The sequence below is a fragment of the Pteropus alecto genome, unplaced genomic scaffold (genome assembly GCF_000325575.1).
Source record: "Pteropus alecto unplaced genomic scaffold, ASM32557v1 scaffold60, whole genome shotgun sequence".
Taxonomy (NCBI): domain Eukaryota; kingdom Metazoa; phylum Chordata; class Mammalia; order Chiroptera; family Pteropodidae; genus Pteropus; species Pteropus alecto.
In genome coordinates, this window is record NW_006430726.1 from 3,851,785 (window position 1) to 3,876,809 (window position 25,025).

The 25,025-nt window shown below is 39.8% G+C and overlaps 1 protein-coding gene across 1 annotated transcript in view; it reads right to left on the reverse strand.

Moving 5' to 3' along the window:
• Nucleotides 1–10,171: 10,171 nt before the first annotated feature.
• Nucleotides 10,172–25,025, reverse strand: part of IQGAP1 (IQ motif containing GTPase activating protein 1) — a 79,729-nt gene continuing 64,875 nt past the window's right edge. The window contains exons 30-38 of the mRNA XM_006905287.2: nucleotides 24,752–24,884; nucleotides 23,358–23,460; nucleotides 22,744–22,879; nucleotides 22,269–22,356; nucleotides 19,624–19,836; nucleotides 18,800–18,966; nucleotides 16,761–16,883; nucleotides 14,462–14,570; nucleotides 10,172–12,480 (exon numbers count right to left, since the gene is read on the reverse strand). Coding sequence (XP_006905349.1) covers nucleotides 12,367–12,480; nucleotides 14,462–14,570; nucleotides 16,761–16,883; nucleotides 18,800–18,966; nucleotides 19,624–19,836; nucleotides 22,269–22,356; nucleotides 22,744–22,879; nucleotides 23,358–23,460; nucleotides 24,752–24,884 — 1,186 coding nt within the window. The 3' untranslated portion in view covers nucleotides 10,172–12,366. The remainder of the gene's footprint in view (nucleotides 12,481–14,461; nucleotides 14,571–16,760; nucleotides 16,884–18,799; nucleotides 18,967–19,623; nucleotides 19,837–22,268; nucleotides 22,357–22,743; nucleotides 22,880–23,357; nucleotides 23,461–24,751; nucleotides 24,885–25,025) is intronic.

The following is a 25,025-nucleotide window of genomic DNA, read 5'->3' on the forward strand; positions in this document are numbered from 1 at the left end:
CTGGCTCCACCCACCGCGCCGCCCGCGCGACCTCGCCCGCCCGCTCCCGGTTCCACCCACCCCCCCTACACCGCGGGTGGACGCAGGGCTTCCCTCGACTCCCCACGCCACAGATCGCAGACCCGGAGGAAACCCCCGTCGGCAAAGCCAACGGATCCGACATGTGGGAGAAGCTGAAACGCTCCGGTTTGGGGCAGCCTGGCTTTTGGATTTACGTTACAAAACAGTTTTAACACCCTTCTCCCACCAGTTATGGTTTACTTCAGGGGGAGAAATCTGGGGGACCTCAGCTTGATCAGTTCTCTCCCTTAGTTCCCACGCTGCGGGCCTAACATCTGTCCCGCTCTCCGGCCCCCAGCCCGCTCCCTCCTTCGATTCGTTTCGCTGACAGTCTGCTCAGGCCAACCCGAAGCAAAGTTACTATATCTGGATCTTTTTAAAACCATCTCCTCTGATTTGCACCAACTCGACACACAATGCCCGCCCTCTTCGCTCCTCAGCAGCGGCCCCTTTTCCATGTTCTTTACAAGTCTAACTGTGGCTTCCGCAAATTCCAGCTCCAGCCAGGTGTCACCCTCACCTTTTAGAACCAATCCATTGGTCTGCACGGTCCTCCTTCCTTTGCAGTCCAGAAGCCACTTCAGTATAAATGCTGACGTGCATAAAGATGTCCTGGGCAGTTCTGGGAGTGCGTTTGTATTTTGTAAATCAGGAAATATTAGAGACATGCAGAAGAGTGTAGAAAATAATATTAACGACCTACGTCTTCCACTATCAAGACGAAACTTCAAAACATTTTGCTTCACTTACTTGGTGTTTACTAAAGAAATACAAAATTAGACTTAACCAAGCCCACTCTTACTTTTTCTCCTTCCTCCCTAGTCACGGTGCTCCAGTTAGTGAATATCATTCTTGTTCATGTTTTTATACTTTTATTACATCTGATGTATGGATCTACCCACGGCATATGAAATACCAAATGTTGTTTATAAATCTTACAAAAACAACACCATGCTGAATAATCTTTTGCAACTTTTTTCATTTACCATTGTTTTTGAGATTCATTTGTGCTGACTCATTTAACTACTGTGCAGTATTTCATTGTTTTTCATGTGTCTTGTGTATAGCATCTAGTTGAATATTTTAGAAAATTTAATATGAGAATGTATCTCTATTAGCTAGGTTAGCTTCTTTTATTAATTATAATTGGATTTATTTCCTGTTTTATTTTGTGCTCTTTACTGTGCTTTTTATGTTTTATTTTCTGATTTCCTGTTATATTATCTGCGTTCAGTTTCAGAGAACAGAATTCATTCTATATACTTTAAGTACAAAGGATATTACAGGGTATAAAATAGCTTAAGGGCTTGTTTGGAAGGCTAAAGAAACAGACTCCAAGTTGAACTCCAAGTTCAGGAATGACTTTAAGAGTCAGCCCACCAAAGGAGCCACTGCCTCTTCTAAAGTCTGGAAGCCATTTCTTGAATTGGAAAGCTGTCACTACACTTGCCAGTCCCTGAACCATATAGTTATTGTCAAAAGAAGCCATTGAAGAAAAATCAGACACCTCCACAATAGTCCTCACCAACAGAAACATCACACACATAGGCTTTGCCTCACTTCTACCTTACAATCAAGTCAAGGAGAAAATTTGACTGGAAGAACCAAAATTGTAACCAGAATCCGAGCTGCAATAACATCTCATTGTAGTTGTAGCCTTCCAGCTTATCGCCGGACACTGGAATGGGTGCCAAGCTAAACCTACTATATTCATTCACCAATTCACCAATATAGGTGTCTATCACATCTGCATTCTATTGCATTGAATGACTGTTATTTTTAATTTCTATATTTCCCCTATTGATTTGTAAGATATTCATTCCATTTCTATTATGGTTAACTTAAGTATTTTAATTTTTAAGTCAAATAAATACATGTGAATTGCTTAAAACTAGTTTAACAAGGGCTATCATTTTAAAAAGAATTCCCAATTCCCACGGTACATAATTTCATTCTGCTGTTTTGTGATTTTTTTCCTTTTAACCATAGATATTAGCTATTCATTTTCTATTATGGAAAAGGATACTTTGGCTATTTTGCATCCCCATCAAAAATATGATGTTCTCTGCTCCCATTCTTTCAATGTAATTATATGATAATTTGGGGCATATTTAGTATTTACACAGTGTACTACAGTTCCATTTTCGCACGATTTTCGGAGGAGTTAAAAATTGCCTCCATTTTTTATTTCCTTAGATTTCTCTCAACCCATTATAAATCCTTTCCCAAACTCTCCGATTTATAATATCTGTATTTTCAGCCCTTCTGCTCCCCTTGGTGCCTTCTTTCTGAAGTTCTCTGAAAGAACTGTGAAAGACATAATTGAATCTGAATGATGGAGTTTGGGAGCAACTTCTCTCCTAGAGCACCTTCCTTCTTGTTCCATCCTGGACTGGCTGCTCTGCAGGCCCACTGCACTGCTGTGGGGCTGGCTCGTCCCTCACCGTCATCCTGAGGGGGCTCTTCACCTCCTGTCTTCTGACCTCTGCTTCCTGCATCCCACTTTGTTCTCTGGCCTCGTGTACTCCTTCATTCTAGTGAAGTACACTCTCCAATGGTTTCCTGAGGAAAAAAGTACACAAAAAATAAAATCATTGAGACTGCGTGTGCAGATATTTTTACTTTACTCTCAGACTTCGTAGTTTGCGCGAGAATAGTCTTCTCCATCCTTTTCACTTAGATCTTTGACTGCACTGCTTCCCCGCGTTCTCTCCACTGTTGCTACTTGGAAGGCCACTCACATTGTTTTCCTTTCCTTTGGAGGTGACCTGGTTGTTTGAGAGCTGTTGTTTTTGTTTGATTTTCCCCGCCCATTCTCTGAAAGTTTAGTGTTCTTGATAGGTCATGATGATGTACCGTGGTGTGGAGCTTTTGTTGTTGTTCATGGTGCTGGGCAATGTGTATGTGTGGAAACTGGACACTCGTATCCTTCAGTTCTAGCATATTGTCTTATCTTTTTGACAATTTTCTTCTTTTTTGTTGTCGTTCAGTTACCAAGTCTTTTAGATTGCTCTTCTGATTTTCTTATCTTTTCTCTCCTATTTCCGATTGCTTTGTCTTTTGTTGTTGTTCTATTTCCTGATAAATTCCAACTTTATCCTTCGACCCTTCTGTTAAACTTTTATTTCTATTATATTTTAAATTTCTAACTGTTCTTTCCTTATTTCTGAGTTTCTTTTTTAATAGCATGCTGTACTCATTTTGTGTATATCCTATTAATTATAGGTTATTTCTGTTTTTACATCTACTTGGTGCATTGTCTCTTTTTTGTCTGAGTTTATTTTTTTAGTTTGCTCATTTTGGTCTCTGTCTAGAAGCGTTCCTCAAACCTCTGGTGTTTTTGATTATCTGTTCATAATTAAGACAGAGACACCAGATATGTATAGACTCCTTGTTTCTGGAAATAAAACGTTTTAAAATATATTTTAATATAGTTTGTAGCACAGGTTGCTAGTTATCTCCCAATATTCATTCTGTTTGCCTTCCCAAAAGAAACCCTGAGCGCTAGCTGAGTGCATCAAGCTTGTTAACTTTGCCAGCAGTAGATTTCACCACTTCAGGCTGGGATTTTACCATACGTACAAGCTAGTAGATTAACTCGTTACTGTTTTATGGATGCTGGCAGGAGGCGTGAGATTCCTGGGTCAGATGGATGCCTACACATGCAGTGGATTCTGTTACTGGAGAGAAACAAACCTACTCTTTGTCTCAGAAGAAAGTATTATCTCAGCCTTCACAGATGCTCACCGCAAACACAACCCTGAGAAATGTCCCAGTAAAGAATGATCATAGCTTTGCATTTGTGGTGTAACCAACCAGAATGTCCAAGAAGGTTCAGGGCCCATAGAGGATTTCCTCTCCCGACACACCTGAGGGTGAATCCTTTTGAGGGTCCTGGCTTGGGCTCCAGGCTTAACTCCCTGACTCATGTAAGATCTTTTACCAAGTGGGCAAAAACAAACTGTCATAGCCAAGAAGAGCCTGAGGTGACATAACTAAGTGTAATGTGGTATCTTGGAACAGAAAAAGAATAGGTAAAAATTAGGGAAATCTGAATAAAGTATGAACTTTTGTTTTTAGATTACTGGATCAGTGGGACAGATAATCATGTTTACTATTTGATTTTTAGTCACATGACTAACGAGCTCAACTAGGCATTATAGTTTTTACATTTTAGACAGCATTTCTAGATGTTTTCCTAAGTTTTCCTCTTACTTTTGTCTACCACTTTGCTGGAAAACAGGTGCTTGTTTAAAATTTATTTTCCTGGAGCCCATCCCCCAAAATTATGATTTATGCAGACTGGGCTAGGGCCCAGGATTCTGCCTTTATAACAAATGATTCTGACACTGGTAGTCTATGGGTCAGACTTAAGAATTGCTCCCATTAAAAATGGAAACACAGAAGGGGTCAAAGAATATGGCCTGTAGTTTTCAAATTAAGAACATTCAACTTCTTGGTATGGCAACTGCTCCCTCCAGGCTTATCCTGCAGACTAGAAAGGCAGATGCCACTTTCTAGGCCTTACAGATGGGGTTGGCAACATGACCAGTTTAGTTATTGACACATAAACGAAAGCCTATGGGAAAGCTTCTAGGAAAACCTTTGGTTTTCAGATAAAAGGGACACGGCTTCAGCTAGCTTTTTTCTTCTTTGAATACAGATGTAATGCCTGGAGCTTTGGCACCATCATGCAACCATGAAAAGAGAAAGCGTAAAAACAAATTCGGTATTCAGGAAGACAGAAAACAACTCTGACATTGTTGAGTAGTTAAACCAACACTTGTAACTGTTTTTCCTCTAGACTTATGTGAAATAAATTTGTTTAAAGCACTGGAATATAGTGATCACCCACTATATTCAGTTGTCACACCTCTTTGACATCCTTTAATTTAGAACAGTTCAAGTCTTATGTCTTTCGTGACTAAACATTTTTGAAGTGACAGGCCAGGTATTTCATAGAATGTCCCTTACTTAGGGTTTGTCCTGCACGCTCTCTTGCTTAGTTTCAGATTATGCATTTGGGGCAGGAACGGTACAGGGGCAAGGATGCGTTCTTCTCAGTCTATCAATCACAAGGCACATGATATCGAGTTGTCCCATTGCTGGCATTAAGCTTGGACCATTTGGGTAAGGTGATGTCACCCTGTAAAGTTTCTACTTTTTTCCCTTTATAATCAATAAGACTCTTGGAGATACTTTGAGACTATATAAATATCTTGTTACTCAAAAAATGCACCCACTAGTTCCAGCATCCATCAGTGATTCTTCTTGCCCTTTCCCTATTTATTTATATCAGAATGAGATCATGAATTCTTATTTTATCCAATAGGTTATAATCCATTAGTTATTTTTGTATTCAAATTATCCCAGATTTGACCTTCAAGCTGGCTTCTGTCCCCTCCACTAACATGTCCTCATCCTTTTTCTTTATTCTTAGTGTTTTATTTTCTTTCTGGGCACAAGATGAGTTAGACTCAGGCTCACCTTGTCCAGCCCCAGAAACCAGCCAGCTCTCCAAGCAATCCTGCTTTATTTAAATGGAAAAGGGTCTTTGAGCACTGGTTCTCTTTAGTTTTGGAAGCCAGTTCTTTCTGAGTTGGCTTTTTATGAGAGAAATTATCCTTTAATTTCTATCCCATAATCCTTTCTCTGCTTCTTTTCAAGCTCTACCTCCACATTTTTTCTTCATCATCCTAATCTCTGTGCTTCTGTACCTATAGAAATTGGGAATGTGTTTCCCCAGGGACAAAAGCTCGTGGTTATGAGCAAGTACAATGAGTTTATCAAGTATACATTAGTACATAGTCATGTCAAAGGTTATTTTCTAGATAAGTAGGAGCAAAATAGAGACTATCAGGATTTTTTGGCTTTTTAAAATTTCCTAAGTAATATTTACTAGTTATTGAAAGCTTGAAGTCAGGTTCTATTCTAGCCTCTTTTGCCAGCATTTTGGAGTATGTTCCATGGAATGAGTTTTATAGACGGCTAACAGGAGTTTCCTGAAAAGTAGGAGGTATGGACTTTCAATTAAACGTGTTTGCAGAAAGGTAGGTAACAAGGATGTAAGCAGGTTTCTTGACTATGGATTTCTCAAAGCTTTTTAACGTGCTCATGTGCGTCATGACTTGCAAGTAGAACGATGGAATGAATATGGCACTTCCCGAACTTACTTGATCATAGAACCATTCCGAGGAGCACTGGCTGGCCCAATGCTCCCCCAACACTTAGTAAATCAACTCTATTTCCTAATAAGTATCTCCAGCATTCACCCCCTCTCTTTCCATCCTAACAACCACTCTCCATTTCTGGCCACCAACTCTCTCATTAGTTGAGACCTTAATTGGTCCACTTGTTTATCAGGGTCCCAGCAGGAAACATATAGCACAAACTGGTAATTTGAGGAAAGGTTAATAAAGAGACAGGGCGGGGTCTGGAAATAATGCAGTACCTGTGGGGCTAGTTACAGAAGGGATTGTTAGCGCTCTGGGCCTTGAGGGACTGCTTACTGCCATTGGGAAGGGTGTTTGTTGGGGGAGAGCTGGCCTTACGTAGAGAAGCAGCCAATTCACAGCAACCTGGAGGAATAAATCCTACCTCATCTGCTTCCAGAACTCCAAGCTCCTTGTGGTGCCTGCCTCTGAACAAACCCAACCAGAGGTGGCAGAGAGACGGAGGGAGTCCATGTGGCCAACTTTCTAAGACACAGAGGAGAGTGAAAGATAGTGGATCTGGAGGGACAAATAAGAGACATCTAGCACAAGCTGCCTTGACTCTTGCCTCCTCGTTCCATGCATCCTCCACATTTCTAAAGCCTAAATCTGATCATTTCTTGCTCTTTTAAAAAGCCAACAATTGCTCCCTATTATTTGGGGAATAAAATCAGTAGTGCTGGCTCATAAGAGCTGACTGCTAGAATCTCTCCCCAACTTTCCACTCAGTGACAAGTAACATCGAGCTTGAAATCAGCTATGGGGGAGTATTTACGCCGTAGAATTGGTGAACGCTATTAATCAGGGCGCTTTTTTTCCCCCCTTTCATAGAGCTGCATCTATTAAGGTAAAAGCATTTTATTTAATACCTTGTTTCATTATAAACTCAAGAAATGTTCTCTTTAAAAAAACAAAACTAGTTCCATTGAAAAAGCTTAGAGGCAATGACCAACTAATAGTGATGAGCACCCATGGCACCCAGACCATTCTCTAAACACCATCCACTAAAAGGAACCAGAGCTCCTTAGAGAAATGGTTGATTCCAGGTCCGGAGTGAGAAAAATAACAGGGTGAGGCTGAAACACATGTCAAAAAGCAAGGAAGCTATCACAGACTGCTGGGGTCATGTCAGAGGACTCAACAGCCACTGTGAAGGTCTTCTACTGGCCAATGAGGGGACAATTTGAGCATTAAAAAAAAAAAAAAATCTGCAGTAGATTGAAAGACATCAAATATATTAAAAATCCAGGAGTCAGTCATATGATTAAAAACCACCACCACCTCACTGGTCACCTTTAGGATGTTCGGGAACTTCATTCTGAAAACTGGTAAATAAAGGAAGCATGCATCATCTTTTCCTGTATGAATATTCTTCCTTTCCTGTAGAAATATTCTCGAAGGTAATCAAACAAATAGTTGATGACAGGAATTTAGAAGAATTCTGATAAATGAAGTAATAATACTGAGAATATCATCATTTTGCAACCTATAATGAAATAAATCTAGGCAGTCATTATTCGTGGCTGCTGAATCCATGTGACATGTGATGAAAAACTGTGTCAAGTGGGCAACACTTGAACCCAATGACCAGTCTTTATTTACAGCATAAAAAGATAAGCCCTTGATGTGAACAATGGGAATTCTGAAATAGTCTTGCTTTTAAAAGGTTGAAGCTGAGTCTGATCCACATGGCTGTAGTAAAAACCTTAGTTAGAATGTAGAATGCAGTTATACAGGATCTACATCAAATAAACTGCAAGATCAAAAAAAAGAGGGAGAATTTCTAGATTAAAGGCTTTAAGAGACCTAGCCACTAAATGCAACGTGTGAACCTTGTTTGCCATCTGACTCAAATGTACAGACTGTTCAGGCAATTGAAAGATGACTGGGGAAATGTAAACACTGACTTCATGTTTGATATTTAAAAGTTACTTTTTAGGTGTGATAATAATCGTTTGGGTATTAAAAGTCTGTATCTGTAAAATGAGATTTCTCACCTGGTGTTATTGATATCTGTGGACTGGATAATTCTTTGCTGTGCCTGGTTAAGGTGTTTAGCAGCATTCCTGACCTCTACTCACTCGATGCCAGTAGCATCCCCTTAGTTAGGACAAAAATATCTCCAAACATTGACAAGTGTCTCCTGGGGGAACAACTGCTCCCTCTATTGAGAAACACTGTGTTGGAGTATTAATGGTTGAAATACTATACCTGGGATCTGTCAAAATAACCCAAGGGGGGTGTGGATAGAGGTAGAGATAAAAGTTGGACCATGTGTTGATAACTGTTGAGACTGGGTGGTGGACTCATGGGAGTTCATTATACTATTCCCTCTGTTTATATGTTAGAAGTTTCATAATAAAAAAGTTTTAAACTTGTGATACCAAAGGAGTATTAAAATATTTCTAGTTTCCCAAAGCATTTTTAGCAGAGTGGATTAAACAAGTTGTCTCTAAGTCAAAAAGTTATGAGTGTAATTCAGTCAAAAATGGGCGACGTTGTTATAACAAAACACTTTCCATTTCCATATGCTTATTATGACAGCAAAACTTCTCAGCTTACATTTATAAAAGTGAAAAGCAGAAGAGAATTGGTTAGGACCCTTATCTCATTTTACCAAGAATAGTATTTATCCATAAGTTTCTTAAACCTTCATCTATCTCATTAAGAAATGCATTTCAAATACCTTACTTTTAGAATTCTGTCAAGACAATATATAACATTGCTTTGACAAAACATGTACTAACAATAACTATGCATATATATCTTTCAGGATTGAGTTACTGGCCATATGGTCACAGGAAATAAAACAAAATTACAGGTAATTGTGACAGGATGATTAAAAATAAGACTTATGCTTAAAATATTACATTAAGATAAAATTCTGAAAGAAGTAGAATAGAAATCTGAGTTTGAAGGAAAAAAAGAGATAAAATTTCCAACTGACAAAGATCTTTGCTCACATACCTTTTAAAATAGATGAGGCATTCCACTGGATTCCTTGAAAAACGAAGCCATTTTTATCTTTCAGTTTGTAATATGTTGGCAATTATAAACTTTACAATTTAAACATTCAAAGAAAAATTTAGATGTCAAAGTGAAAATGGTGGAGGGAGGTGAGGTATTCTCCTCAATTCTCTTCAGGTTTACAGGGGCCTAAAAGTGTGAGCAGCACTGCTGTGGCTGCGCTGCCAGGAGCAGGGGGCTCTAGGGCCCTCATCCGGGGATCCAGCTCACCTTCCTCTATTTTCCCTTTGTCCTTGTTTCCTTATTTAACAGGAGGATACCTTGATAAGCACCTTTCTAAGTCCCTTGATTTCTCTGCAGGGCAATGTAGAGCATAGTTGTTAAAATACAGCTTATTTCAGGTTTCATTAACACACTGCCAGAGAGCATTATCTCCATTTCCAAAGGAGAAAAGTGAGACTCAAGAGGAACATCCACGAGGGCTCACTACGGGAAGCCCAGGTGCGCACGTCACTCTTCCTCAGAGGCGTGTGGGGTCATAGCCAGCCCTCACGCAGACCATCACCTCCCAGTTTTCACTTACGTTTACTTTACAATTATTCAATTCCTCCCCTTATTTTATATCGTCACTTAATATTAAATGTTGCCGCAATTTTAAACTTTCAGCCATTAGCCAATCAGAACTCAGAGATGTTTGTTCTTCCCACCCCCTATTCCTTTTTATGTTGAGGCTACTTTAAACATATTACATTTAAAAAGGCTACTCACATGTTAAAAATCGCTTTGAGATAATTCAGTGATTTGATAGCTGATTTGTGTTTGCTCCTTCAAGATTATAAAGGGTTGTTTTCAATTATTATATCTCACTCTAGTCAACACTCTGTTTAGCAGGAACTGCTAACAATGAAACTGAGAAAAAATAAACACAAACATGAACAAATGACCTTTTATTTCATACAGAGATACAAAGGCAATTGTGTGCGGCAACAATCTGATGGGCAGGCAGTCCGAATTCTTGGGAGGAGGTAAATTCATGATAAATGTCACGATGGCTGGTGGAACAGAAGATCATAGAAGGAGAGAGACAAGGTGGAGAACGCTACAGCTAATAAATAAAAGGACTAAGAACTACACTGTTTCAATGCCACTTGAGTTCACCCGGGCCTTCTCAATGTCATTAAAACTACAATTCAATATATAGTCACCATCAAAACTCTCGAAGTGCGTTTTGTGCTACTTTGCATTAAATGTTGTGTCAAGGGAACTATAATCCTTACAAATAATTGAAACATCATGTTTTATTAAAGGAGTTGTAAACTCAGCTCACTGTCGGTCATGGGTGTGGCCTTTGGAACCTGACAAACATGCGCGATGGGTATCCATCCTCCTTCAAGGTAAAAGCATTGGTCCCAGTTTCTGAGGCGATGCTACTTGCAATAGCATCTTCTTTTAATATAAGAAAAATATTTACTAAAAAATTATCTTCCAAAATACAACAAAAAACGAGGTCAGGGTAGCGGAGACTCCTTCCGTCAGTGGCATGCCCCACCTCACCTGCCAGGGGTCTGCCTGCAGTGGGTACATTTGCACCCATGGACCTGACTGAGTAAACAGTGCATCATGAAAAACACGTCTCCAGCACTTACATTTGTAATAGGGACACATCACATAATTTGTTATTGACAAAACAGTTTATTGTATTTAAATATACATAGATCAATTTATAGATGTTAGTTTATTTTGTTAAGTTTTATGTTTTGTGATAAAAGAATACTGAACCAAAATATCAGAGAAAATTGAGGCTCAGTAGCATGATTTCACTGTTCTCCTGGATAAACAGATTTTTTTAAAAAGTATGACTTTTTATCTAAGAACAAAAACTTCCTAGAAATTCAATGTTTAGAACTGAATTTTTTGACTAAACCCAGAAAACTGGAGCTCATAAGATAAAAGCAGTGTGGGCAGGAGGAGAGAGAAAAAAATGGGGAAACAGACTTGATATCATGTGTAACGTTGGTTGGCTGGTTCTGTTTATTTTTGTTTCCATCTACTTAAGGCAGGATTATCTCTGCGACTCTGCAGACAAATCCTAGTGTTTTAGCTATAAGAAAGTTTTAAGAGTTCAGATATACAGATAAGCCCATTTTAAAAAACCTTTTCTTACCATATTCTAATGGCTTTGAAGCATTATATAAATCTTTAAAATTCCTATCACCCACATTTTAAGAAATAAATCTACACTTTAATAAGGCACTCTTAAGATATAAAACAGCTTTGAAAAAAATTATATCCTAAGCTAAGCTAACCCATTCCTCTATCACAGCGACAAAGTGGGCCATCTTCCTGAACCAGTCAATCTCTGCACTGAAGCAGACAAGCAGACACCTCAAAGAGGAGGGACACCACAGACCATTATAAATCCACCTAAATGGCCGAATTTTATCAATGGGACTCTACCATTCAATGACAAGAGTTACTCTAACAGAAGTGTCCAAATTTGATGGTAAAGTTTAAAAATGATATCATCCCCTTTTCTAGAAATGCTTCCTCTGAACACAGTACAGTGGCTTCTATTAGCTCCTGCCTATAAAGGGAAACAAAACAGAAGAGGAGCGATGATACCCCACATCCTTCCGTTTTACTGTGAAGGAACTTCACTTTTAAATGACAGCCGAAGAACTACGGGTAATCTGACATTTTGATTGTGTCTTATATCAATGTATGTCATTGGTGCTAACAGCTTCCACTTCTAAATAACAAGAATTCAAATCCCACCATCCCTAATGCAGATTAAAACAAACACCAAAGCTTACAATATAGTAATGCAACCTCTAAGACCATTATAAACAACACAGATAGGTTTTGGTCAAGTTCCCACTCCTTCCTAAGTGACAGAAGAAAATGAAGGAATAAGAAGGGTCAGACTAAGCCTGAAATACAATCTCGCTATGAAAAGGGGGCTACAAATGTCCAGTCAGAGAGGGAAGAGTTAAAGATGTGGCATTGGGAGTGTATCGAGCACCGTGTGGGTTGGGTCTCTGCTTCCAGTGGGTAAAAAAGGGCCCTAGGAAGGTAACCGTGAAGCACTTCTTTCCTTCATCCTTCTGTGCTGGCAGCAAATGATCAGTTACTTCCCGTAGAACTTTTTGTTGAGAAGGAAGATCAGAAGGTTGACATTTACTTTAGCTCTATCAAATAATTTCATGACTGCAACTCCTTCATACTGTAGCTGCAGCAGGTCCTGTTCAGAAAAACATTGTGAGAGTTAATCAAGTCTGTGGAACAAGAATCGAAAGGACACAATGCAGGGAGAGACAGAGAAGGAATGAAGCCTGCCTTGTGCGCCAGGTATGAAATAGGCGGAGAAAAGGGTTCCTGGCTACGGACCTGCCCACAGCACAGCCACCAGGAGAGCTCGAGCAGAGGCACATGCTGGTCACTGAATTTGGAGCTAAGAAGTCATGTGGCTCATATCAAAATATACAAAACAGAGAGAAAAAGCAGCATGCTCACTTATCAGACACAGCTACGCTCTTTAGTTCAGAAGTTACAATTATATGTCTCCAGTCTGTCCAAGTGATAGAGGTCAACCTGAAGAAGGTGAAGGCACTTCATTCGATCCCTGATGAAATACACTAATCACTGAAAACAAGATAAGGATGGTAATTTTGCCTCAACGATGTCTACTGGAGTCTTAATTTCTACTTCACATAAGAAAGCTTTTATGTTCTGAAGGCAAGGGACAAGAGAGAACTAAATGTTTATTAGCTGTCTACCATGTACTCGACATTGTGTAAGCACATTATACAGTGTCTTTTTTAAGTCTGACAAAAATCCTATGAGGCGTGATTATTATCCAGTTTAAAGATGAGACTCGGAGATGGTAAATGAAGTGCTGAATCTGGATCGGACTGCAAAGTCCTTGCTCTTCCCCCTACTCTAACACTCCAGGACGAATTGAGGAAAAATCTGAGCTGCCTCACCCCTTAACTCCAGTGGTGATGAGAAAGCAAGAGTCTTAAGAGCTTAAAAGGACCCCAAAAGTTCAAGCAATTTATCTTTTGGAAAAATCCTAGCAACTCCACGAGGACTAGGATCCTGGTGCATCACCTGTGCCTAACTTAATACCTTGCACCTGGCAGTCATTCCATATTTCATGAATTTGTGCAGGAACGAACACATTACCTGAGGCAGACTGGCCGACCTATATGCACTTGGTGAAACTGAGGGAATAAGAGGATCTTTTTATGTTAGTACTTGAGTTAGCTATGTGCATCACGAAATCATTTCACATCTGTTCAGCCAACATGTTTTGAAGGTCTATGAGTCATTGAGAAGAAAACAAAGCAACACTACCTGTTTGTAAAGAGTCTAGGGGATGAGAGGAAAATAAGTGGGCACTACAGTAAGAGAGTCTACTTCTACAGGCTGCGGAGCAAAGAGAAAACCAGCTGTGCTCAGAGGAGGCTTTCGTTCAGGAGTGGTTCCGCACATGAAAGGACTCAGTAACGATGGAGGAATAAGGGTGGGAGAGCGACCTGTACAAAAACCCAAATGCATGTTCAGAGGAAGGTGCCTGCCCAGTGTGACAAATACAGCATGTGGAGCAGCGCAAGGGATGAGATGGGAACCAACTCTGAAGCTCTACATACGCAAAGCTAAAGATGTCTGCATAGTACCTAGGAATCCTCCCAATGCCCTGGCATTTTTTAACGTATAAAGATTAGCGATAATGCAGAATAAAACTTAGAGATAATCACATGATAAAATGATTCACTGTAGCGTTCTTTTTGAATTTAAAATGGGATTCCGTTTACAAAGATGCAATTTATGCACACCTTGTCAGAAAGATGCTTTAAGCACCTATCGATCAAAATGAGAAAGAAAATGTCAAGCTACGGAGCAGGCTTACAATTTTGTACAGTCAAGATTTGTACTTAACATTTTATTCGACTCCAAGGTATCAGCTTAACTTAGCGGCAATGCTAAGCGGGGGCTTCGGATAACCTCTTTCTGAAGATTTCCACTTCTGCAGAAGCTCTCAGCAGGACCAGAGCAAATCAAACACAGAATCGGACACAGCTCCTTCCTCTCAGCCTGGCTCACCGCTGAGCGTACACAGCTTCCCCCAAATGGCTTTCCTTTCTATCTACCTGTCGATCTGGACAAGAACACGACTACCTCAGACACAGAGCTCTCGGTGACACCTGGTGCACACCCACCTGATAATGTAGCATAAACGTCTCCATCTGAACTCCCATGAATTTGGCTTTCACTTCAAAGTCTCCAACTTCTTCTGTTGGACTGATTTCAAAGATAACATTTTTAAACCTGTTGAAACATAACATCACAAGGGTGTGAAATTTTATGTTCTCATATAGAAATGCCCTGTGAAATACAGAAAGGAGATAAACGATGTCTTCAAAAGTGACAAGGGGTACAAAAATAAAGGTCACAAAGGACTTCTGCAGTATCAGCGTGGGACCTCTACTATAAGTGCCATCTGCTTTGGGTTAGGAGAGAAGAATGGCAATCTCCCCCCTGCAACACCTGCATTCTACTGAAAGAAGAACCACTGAGGAATGCCACCAGTGGCCTCTGAGGGGATGTCATCAGGAATTCTCTTGGCTTTCCATGTGGCCACTGCTGAAACCTGGATAAAAGGAGAATCAAGAGCAAATTGGGCTGGAAAAAGAGGAAAGGGTATGTGTTTGAATGCATTCATGCTTGAAGATTGGAAAAAGTGAGTAAATAATAAAAAGGGGTCGGAACAAAAAGAATCCAAGAGAGGAAGTTTTTTTCTGGAAAGAGCAGGTGCTATAGCTATAAACACACTGAGGACCACCAAGGACAGATTGCTATTACTGACCATATTTAAAGCATCACTTATTCTCAACATTTTACATGCCCATAAATTTTATGACACCAGAAGAAGGTGGGAATCTGCAGTTCTCCGAGTGATCAAATGTGTTGCCCCACATTTCCAGAACTCAACTAGGGAGCAAACTTATCTATTATGAACAGAGCTGAGAACCATGACAGATGCAAGAGGCCACTGAGAAACTAAAAGAAAAGCCACAAAACCCATGCACTAAAATACATGCATTTTATTCAACAGGAGATCCTCATAGGTTATTCCTGAAAGATATCTATTTTATGTGATAAATAATTTTATTTTAACTGATTTAGTTTGTTATCTGCTTTCTAAGCCCATAGTAGCAAATTAAAAAGAAGAGAGGCAAATAACGGTAGGCACTTCAAAATGATGACAAAATAAGGGAAGAGATAATAATTATGAAATAGATTTGAAAAATGCATAAAGTGCTCAACAAAAAAACCTCCAAAAGACCGAGATTCCAAATTGAAAAAAAATGAAAATACAGATAATAAACCATGTTTTAAGTGCACACACACAACCCAACCAGAATTCAAAGAAATCCAAATTTTAAAATTAAAAACTTTTTTAATTACTGAAATCAAAACCACCAAAAATTATTATTCAATGACAAAAAAGTAATGAGATAAGTAAGCACTTTCATACACATTTCAGATACTACTAGAAAATACTTTGACAGTATATATGAGTTAAAAATGTCTTTCAACTGCTATAGAATTAAAAATAGAACTATCCTATGATCTAGTAACCCTATTTCTAGGTATACTGTATACCCAAAAGAATTGAAAGCAGGATCATGACAATATATTTACACTTCCATGTTCACTGTAGCATTATTCATAATAGGAAAAATAGGTGGAAGCAACCTGAATGCTCATCAATGGATGAATGGATGAACAAAATGTGGTTTATACATACATTGGAATATATTCAGGTTTAAAAAGTTAGGAAATCTGTCACATGTTACAACATGGATGACCCATGAGGACATCATGCTAAGTGAAATAAGCCAGTCGCAACAAGACAGATACATATGATTCCACTCATCTGAGGCACTTAGAATAGTCAAATTCATAGAGACAGGAAATAGAAGAGTGGCTGCCAGGGGCTGGGGAATAGGAATGAGTTGTTGTTTAATGGGTACAAAATTTCAGTTTTGTAAGATGTCTTGGTTTATAAATGGAACAAATAGAAAGAAAGGCTTCCCTGCTTTAAAAAGAAAAAATTAAGGTGGCGCGTACACAGCAGGTGTGAACATGTCCCAAGACAAATGTTCCACAAACAGAGAAAAGAAATACTTCCCCCTTCAATAATGGACAAATTAACTCTGATTGTTAGGCCTAATTCTGTGTATATATAATATGTATTATATATACATATGTGTGTGTGTGTGTGTATACATATATACATACAACTCTGATTGTTAGGCCTAATTTTGTGTATATATAATATGTATTATATATACATATATATGTGTGTGTGTGTATACATATATACATATATATATGTATAATATAACAACGACCATCCAGTTAAGAGAAAGAAAGGGAGTAAGATAAAGATGTGATAAATGCAGAAATTAAAAAATCAATGTATAAAAACAAAGTAAAAAAGTAAATACTCACTGATTCGCTTGTAGGTCCTCAATTTCCAGAAGGACTCCTTTTTCATGTAGTCTTGCTGCTGTATATTTAAGAGAAATCTTTTTGCTCTTCTTTCCTTTCATTTCCCTAGGCTTCTTGGAGACCCTGTAAAATGTCATCATGTTACTTTCTATAAATAACTATCTATTTCAAATCTGTTGGCAATTCAAGGATATGAGGTCAGAAAACAAACTTCCCGTACACAAGCATAAGTAACATATCAATTCTCAAATGGCAAATAAATGTTAAGATTGGCCTAGGTAATATCATTGCAAAACAGAGGAAACATTACTAAATTGTTTTAGCCTTCAATTTAAATTATATTTGAGAACCTACCATCAATGTGACAGTGTCTTAATCCTTCTATGTCCCTCTCAGAACCTAACCGCCTATGAGTAAGTGTGAGGGATCCTAATGCAAGCTGGGGGAACTGAATTCCAGGGGTGCCACCCTAAGCCCCTCGGCTATGCGGGGCAGAGGGACAGAAACACCTCAGATAAGTCATTTTTAAAAGAGTTTAAGCCGGCATAGCAATTACAGAGGAATGAGGGCGAGGAAAAAGAAACAGATAGTAAGAGTTATTGGGGATATTCGAATCAAGAAGTGATAAGTAAGCAAAAGAAAAATAGAGATAAATGAGAATCAGGAATTTGGGACTCCCAAGGGAAGGGTCTGGAGAAATGGGCGGAAATACCGGTAGGAGTACAAAAGGGAATAATCTCTATGAAGGCAACTAAAGTATCTATCAAAATTACAACTGTACAAAACTGTTGGCCCAGCAATTCCACTTTTAGAAATTTATCTTAAAAAATATGTGCACCTTTGCAAAATGACATATGTACAAGAGGTTATTTATTGCAGAGTTTTTCATAATAAACAACTGGAAACAATATAAATGCCTAACAGCGGAGAACTGATTAAATCGATTGATATTTCTGTCTACCCAAAGGAATAGTATGCAGCCGTTAAAAAAGGGAGACATTAGATCTGCCTGCTTAGAAGCAGTGATGACTCTGTGACAATGAGCACACCTAGTGCCTGCATCCTGGTTTCTAAATACTATTCTTCACTAAAAGGAACCAAGACTGTTTGGAGAAATAGCTAATTCCAGTCCCGGAGAGGGAAAAGCGCAAGTTGAAACCATAAATATCTTGTGCCTTAAAGTCAGGAAGTGCTCAAAAAATGATGGGGACATATCAAAAGGGCACAAGAGTCAGCTCTGCAAATTGGATCTAATTCTTAGCCCTTCCCTTCAGCCCTGCCTCAGTCCAGGAAGTCTTCTGGGGAGGGAGGGAGGTAGGAAGAGCATGCATGTGCGAGAGCAAGCAGGTAGAAGAGTAAGTGAGCCGGAGAGGTGAAGCTGATATGACAAAATATGAAAAATGGGTGAATCTAGGTGAAGGGTTATGTGGGTGTTTATTGTTCTATTCATTCAAACTTTCTGAAGTTTGAAAATTCTTCAAATGAAGTTATGAGCAAAAACAAACTAACCCACAGGCTGCTGCAGCCTGCACTGATTGCCTCACTCTCTGGGTTTTCGGTTCCCCTCCCTATAAAATGGGCAGGTTGATGGTTTTTGGCCCGCACCAGGAAGGATGCATCAGACCTTCCTAAGCAGCTAGGAAAAAGTCAGGGGCTGAGACCCTGTCAGCAGGAGGTATAGAGAGATGCTTGGGAACCGAAATGTTTATAATATTCCTTTAGTGATTTTGAGGCACAGCCAGGTTTTGGGGACCACTAGATAATCTCCTTCCATGATTAATTTCCCAGGCCAGAAAGATATTTTGGAACAAGGGATGCTTAGAAATAAGCACTTGTGAGATCCATCACATAGTATTTATTTACATCATACAATGACAAATGGAATTAGGAAATGATGCAAACTATTAGAAGCAAAATAAAGAACAAAATCAATAAAAAGATCCAGTGTGCTTTAAGTAAAAGTTTCCAATGTTACTTCAGTTCCCTCTACTTCTTTTCCCCTAACATGGATTCTTTTAAAAAATTAAATAAATACTCACTTGCCCTTGCTGGCTAAGTTATCCAAGCAGGTTTTGATATAGCTTTTATAGTAATCCACCTGCTCTCCGTAAAAGGTGGCCTTAGAGTTCAGAGCAGCGTATGTTTGCTGCAGTTTCACCAGCTCAGCCTTTCTCCTCTGGCGGTATCTCCGCTGATTCCGAATATCCTGAGACACAATTATTCAAATGAGGAAAATAATGATATCATGTGCTTCTTGAATCATTAACACCAGAACCCAGTAGTGCTTAACTCTGCCTTGCATGACCACACATTCTTAATAGGCAGCAATTCATATTCAATACTTAACAAAGAAATTCAGATCTCATCTATTTTTTGTACCCAATTATATTTTCTAGAGGAAGGGAAACGTGTTACTTTTACAAACTTTCAGTTCTTAGAATCTATTTGTAAAACTTGCTTAAATCTTTTAAATATGTTGTCAGGAGAGGGAGAAAAAGATAAGGATTTGATGATCAATTCAACGTGAATTTATATTTCACAGAAATCATTAAAATCTGGATGAATTCCAAAGAGGCCAAGGACAAATTGAGACATGGGAAGTTCTCATTAGATTCCCAGTCTTCTCCTCATTAATTTAGGCTATGGAATAAGTTATCAAAAGGCAGGCAATGTCCTCATGTGGGAAGAGTCAGAAATGGTTCTTCAGAAGAAAGGACACTGATCTGCCCGTGAACTGAATGGGTGTCACCATCTGAACAGCTACTGTCTCCTTACAAGCCTCTGTAACAACTTTTTATTTATGTATTTATTTTGAGAGAGCTTTAAACACGGCCAGGCCATCACTGTCCCTCAAATGCAATACCCTGGCAATGTCGTTGATTAGTTCCTGGTATTTGTTCTTTGGGTTCACGGTCCCAAGCTCCGTTAGCTTCTTCAGGCCTGACTGGATCTTTTCCTTCTTCTCCTGCAGAGTGAGGTTGCTGTCTTCCTTTACAAATTTTGACTTTTTCATCTTGTCAGGAGTTTTGGCGTCACGGATAGCACGTCTCTGCATGGCCCTCTGATGTTCTGCTTCCTACAGGTAAGAAAAAATAGTTCCTGGTAAGTTCACTACACTAATACAAATCTGAATTTATGCAGATCACATGCGCACCCAAACTTACACGGCTCTCCAACTCTGTTCTGGAAACAGAGGGAACAAACTCACTCCTTGACAACTGAGAGAGAAACTGCATGAAGCAGAGGCCGGTCTTTTTTCATCTATGAAATTGTCTGGCTTCTGGGGGCTTCTCTCTTGGACTCTCAGGTATGGTTAGGAGATTGGGCTCTAACGGCTAAAAAAAAAAAAAAACCCTTGTTTTTTTCCCTATCATATCTTAGGACATAGAAGCCACTTAATTTTTTCTGAAACGCAGCTCGATGAATGTTGTAACCACACCAATGCAACACCAGTACTCAGTAAATTCTTGCCAATTCTTTTGCCCCCATGTCCAGGCTGAATCATGTTCAGGCCTTCCCTCTGCTTCCAAACATGCTGCGAATGTCAATATCTTAAAAAGAGAAAGATCTTCCCTTGATTCTTCTAACTTTCCTAGTCAGCATCCAACGTTTGCCTGGTACGTCCCTGCCTGATATGCAGTCCTCACTTGCTATTGCATTTATCTGGCACTTTCTTCTTTCTTTAACTCCTTGCAAATTGCTTCTGCATGGACTGTTCTCATTACCAATTACCATACAGCCCATGCCGAATCCAGTGCCTTTTCTTAGTAGTCACCTTGCTCATCTTCCCTGCATTTTCTTCTTGCCCTGAGAATGGGTTTGGTAGCTCCAAGTAGCCCAGGGTCATTTCGCTTTCAATACTTCAATGATCAGCTCTGTGCTGATGGATCCTAAATCTGTCACAAAGGCTCCAGTGTCATATTTTGAGCTGTTTGTATCGGGATGTTCACATTTGGAATGACTGTAATTCCTCCCAAACTAGAGCAATTCCCTTTCCCAAACTACCTTTCTTCCCTAATGTCAAGTCTACTCTGTATCATATAATGCAAAGAGCATAAACTTTGGTGTCAGACAGAACGGAATCCAAGTCTGGTTCTGCCATTATAAGCAGATGATCTTGGGCAGGTTATTTCACCTCTAAGGGTCATAGTTACATCACCTGTAAAATGAGGATGAAAAGGGACAGTGCAAGGAGTAAATGAAAGAACAGAGGTGAAGCAGAAAACTCGCGGGAGGGTCTCAGGGACGGTGGGTTCCTCCTCCCTTACTTCTAACTTCCTTCTGGGTTAAATGAGTTGCTGTTATCAGTTATGCCTCTCTGCCTCTCTTCTGGCCTCTCATGCACATTTCTTTGGTAATTAATCATAGCTTCTAAAATCTGAAAATTCATTTAAAAGAGTGCTTTGCACACAGTCCACTGTGTAGCCTGAAGGGTTCCCAAATGGACCGCAGAGTCCTAGAGGCCTGGGTTTCCAGGGCCTCACTGCTGGCGCTACCGGAGCAGCTCTTTATCTGCTTTATGTGTTAGTCTTCCAAGTTAACTGTCATATAATGAAAAGGATTCCTATGCTCCAAATCTGAAAATGAATGACTTCGCCTACTTTTCTTATTTTATGAAGGTGAAACATGAGTCTTAAACATGAAGAGATCCATCTATCCCTTCCCACTGCCATGCCACCCCCCAACCAACCAGGCCTGCCACTTTATCACATACCTAGATGACTCAACTACCATCTACTCTGACAGCACTGCTAATTCAATCAGTGTTAAATGGTCCCCAAGGTCACAACAGCTCTCTAGTTGTTATTTCTCCAGTGCCGAATTCCTGTCCAGGTTTTGCGTTCTACATAGTTTGTTCTCATGCTCTACGTCCCACTACTCACCTTCACCCACGTCTTCATTCTAGAGATGCAGGCCTGGTCACATCACGTGGACTCCCCTGACTGGCCTGCCCCTCGTCTCACATACTATCCATTCTAAGTGTGGCTCGAGTCCCACTTCTTCCTCATGCTTTGCTGCTCACTAGCCTCTTCCTGAACTCTAAGCATTTTTATAGCAAATACTACAGTTAATTTTTAATGGTTTCCTATTTCCAGTATAACTCTACCACATTTCCCCAACTAGAGTTCTTTGAGGTTATGAGCCACATTTTATACTTTTCTTCTATCTAGCAAGACACTTGACAAAATTCTAACCATGTAATATTCAATAAATTACTAGGCAGACATACTGATTCTGCTTCAGATTAAATTAAAACACACACGCGCATGCACACACACACACACACACTCCATGGAAGTGCCAGCAAGCTTTGTGCCCTAGAACATCTGCCTCTAGATTTAGGAACCAACAACTTTCTCAACAAGCCCTAAAGCACCACACCCTCCAGTCCACCCCCGGGTTTTACCATCCTGTCACCTATGTCCCACCTCCTCGATCCTGGCATGCATCCGTTACAGAAGCACATAGGTACCTTAGTATGATATATGTTGAACCCCTAAATTTTACCTGTTCACTGGTGGCTGGTGTTTCTAGGATTTCAGTCAAGGTCTCTCCCGGCTGGAACCGGATGACATCCACAATTAAACGTTTTGTGCTGAAAGAAAATGGAAGAAGCACTTATATGACCAGGTGTTCTACTTCCTCTCAAATGGACCTATTGAACGATGGCACAAGCATCACCTCCCAGAGGTCTCACTGGGCGGTTGCTAACACCAGCCGCTCATGGTCCCAGACCTAGTTATGCAACCATAACTGAGTGGGTACCAAGGTTAGGATTTTTGAGATGTAAATTTCACTTTAGCATCTTATTAGCAAATAAGGGAGATAAGTCCTGTGCCAGCTATAATATATTAGGTGACTGGAATTATGACAGACTTATAAGGCAAGATGATCATTTCAATATGAACAAGCAGACTTGTTCACCGAGGCCAAGGGATCACTGGATTACATTTACTTCATTCTTCACACTTTCAATACTCACTTAAGTAAGATGGTCCGAGCATCCATTTCTGCATTCTCATCCCCAGGCACATCAAACTTGTTGGTCAGTGTGAGAGACACTTCTGTCTTAGCCAGCGCCTCCTTATTTGGGTCATTTAAATTGCCAGCGCTTTCTCCTGAAGTTTTGGGAGGATAGAAAGAATCAGTACAATAAAGAAAAGAGATATTAACACAAGTAAAAGATAATGCAAGTCTAAGGAGATACTTGAAAAATAAGCCAAGATGTACACCGTGGCCAGGACACCTCTTACTGAGAAATAAAAGAAAATATATGCCAAGTGATAAAGGCTAAGGATCCATAATAAAATAAATGTTCAACAAATCATTTCAACACTAATATTGCCATTCTTTCTCAAAATATTCTGTTCATTTCCTTTACAGGACTTATAAATTCAAATTATATGATTATGTGTATATAGACATTTAAAATGCTCTCTTCCACTGGACTTCAGCTCCTCAGCCAGGGATCACATCGGTTTTCTTCCTCAAGGTATATTCAGAACTTGAACGGTGCAGAAACAAAGGAAGTGACAATTACAACACTCCTCTGTCATACCCGCCTCTCAGCACTGGGCATTTAAGTCAGGACATTACCTATCAGGGACTCAATGGTGGGCACCTCGCCAAGGTCGTCCAGCAGCTCGTGGATTGGATCATTGTGCTCCGGAGCAATGGCGTCCTGGTGATCTAACAGGAGCTGCGGGTGAACACCCGGGGATCAATTCCACTCATACACTCAGCCCGTTAGCCCAATCCCCGCCCACGAAGCCAAGTAGCACAAAAGGCGTTAGATAACAAAGCCACATTCAAAGCTCTAACAAGCCAATTCTCAGCAAACCCACCCAATAAACAATATCTAAAGCATCACACTTGGCCTCTGTTGAATGACTTATTATGATGCATTAAGAGAAAACACAGGTACTCGCTCAACCCCATGGATATAAGAGCACACCCTACATGACAAAGAACACTGAAGCTCAGCGACTTCAGTACCCAAAGCCATCGATGTGCCCTCTGACCAATTCAAATAACTCGCTGCCATAGTTTTACTTACTCAATATTCCCAGTCCACAGTACCTTTCTATTTAGATAGAGAAAAGTACACCCGATCAATGCTGTCATTTTCTCAAGGGCACTCCAGCAAAGCTTGAAGATGCCGTTATCCAAGAAATGACAATGCCTGAAATTTCATTTACATTTTATACGATTCCTCATTTCCTGTTCTCTATGCCCCCAAAAAGGAAAGGAAAAGCAGCATCCAAGGGAAAATCACTCACTCTAAGGCAACACAGAAGAAAAAGTCAGTATTCTATTCATGTTAGAAAAAGACCAACTTCATACCCAAAGCCATCGATGTGCCCTCTGACCAATTCAAATAACTCGCTGCCATAGTTTTACTTACTCAATATTCCCAGTCCACAGTACCTTTCTATTTAGATAGAGAAAAGTACACCCGATCAATGCTGTCATTTTCTCAAGGGCACTCCAGCAAAGCTTGAAGATGCCGTTATCCAAGAAATGACAATGCCTGAAATTTCATTTACATTTTATACGATTCCTCATTTCCTGTTCTCTATGCCCCAAAAAGGAAAGGAAAAGAAGCATCCAAGGGAAAATCACTCACTCTAAGGCAACACAGAAGAAAAAGTCAGTATTCTATTCATGTTAGAAAAAGGACACAGAGTAAAAAGTAAAATCCAGGGTAAAAAGGAGGAATAATAAAAACAGTATTTTATCAAGTCCCTAGATCAGTGCTTGCAATGGAGGTTCCATGGCCCACCGTGGAGATTCTGGTTCGGTGGGCCTCTGGGTCTCTTTGAGAAACCTAACAGTAGATATTGTTAGGAATAATAAACAACAAGGCAGATGTGATGTCAGTAAGATCAAAGGAAGATGAGCTATCTGGCTTCTGGGAATGGTAAAGCAGCAGCAAAACAGACAATTAAGGACAGAGCAATGAAATTCAGTAATTAAAGAAAAACACATACCGTGTGAGTGTTGATGATTTCACCAATGGAAATGTAGATCACTGGTTTGGTGAGGGTCACTAGGTCAGAGTACTCATCCACATTGAATTTATCCTGAAGCTCTGGGACATCACAAGCAGTTTGGAAAAACCGTCTGAAAACAATCACAAGAGCCAGACCCCAACAAGTGACATACGTGTGAGAAGTTAGGGAGAGGACATCCCACAAATCTCTGAGGCAACACGTTCAAATAGAAGCCAGTCCAGACAGTTAATTCTAGAGCAAGTGCTGCGTG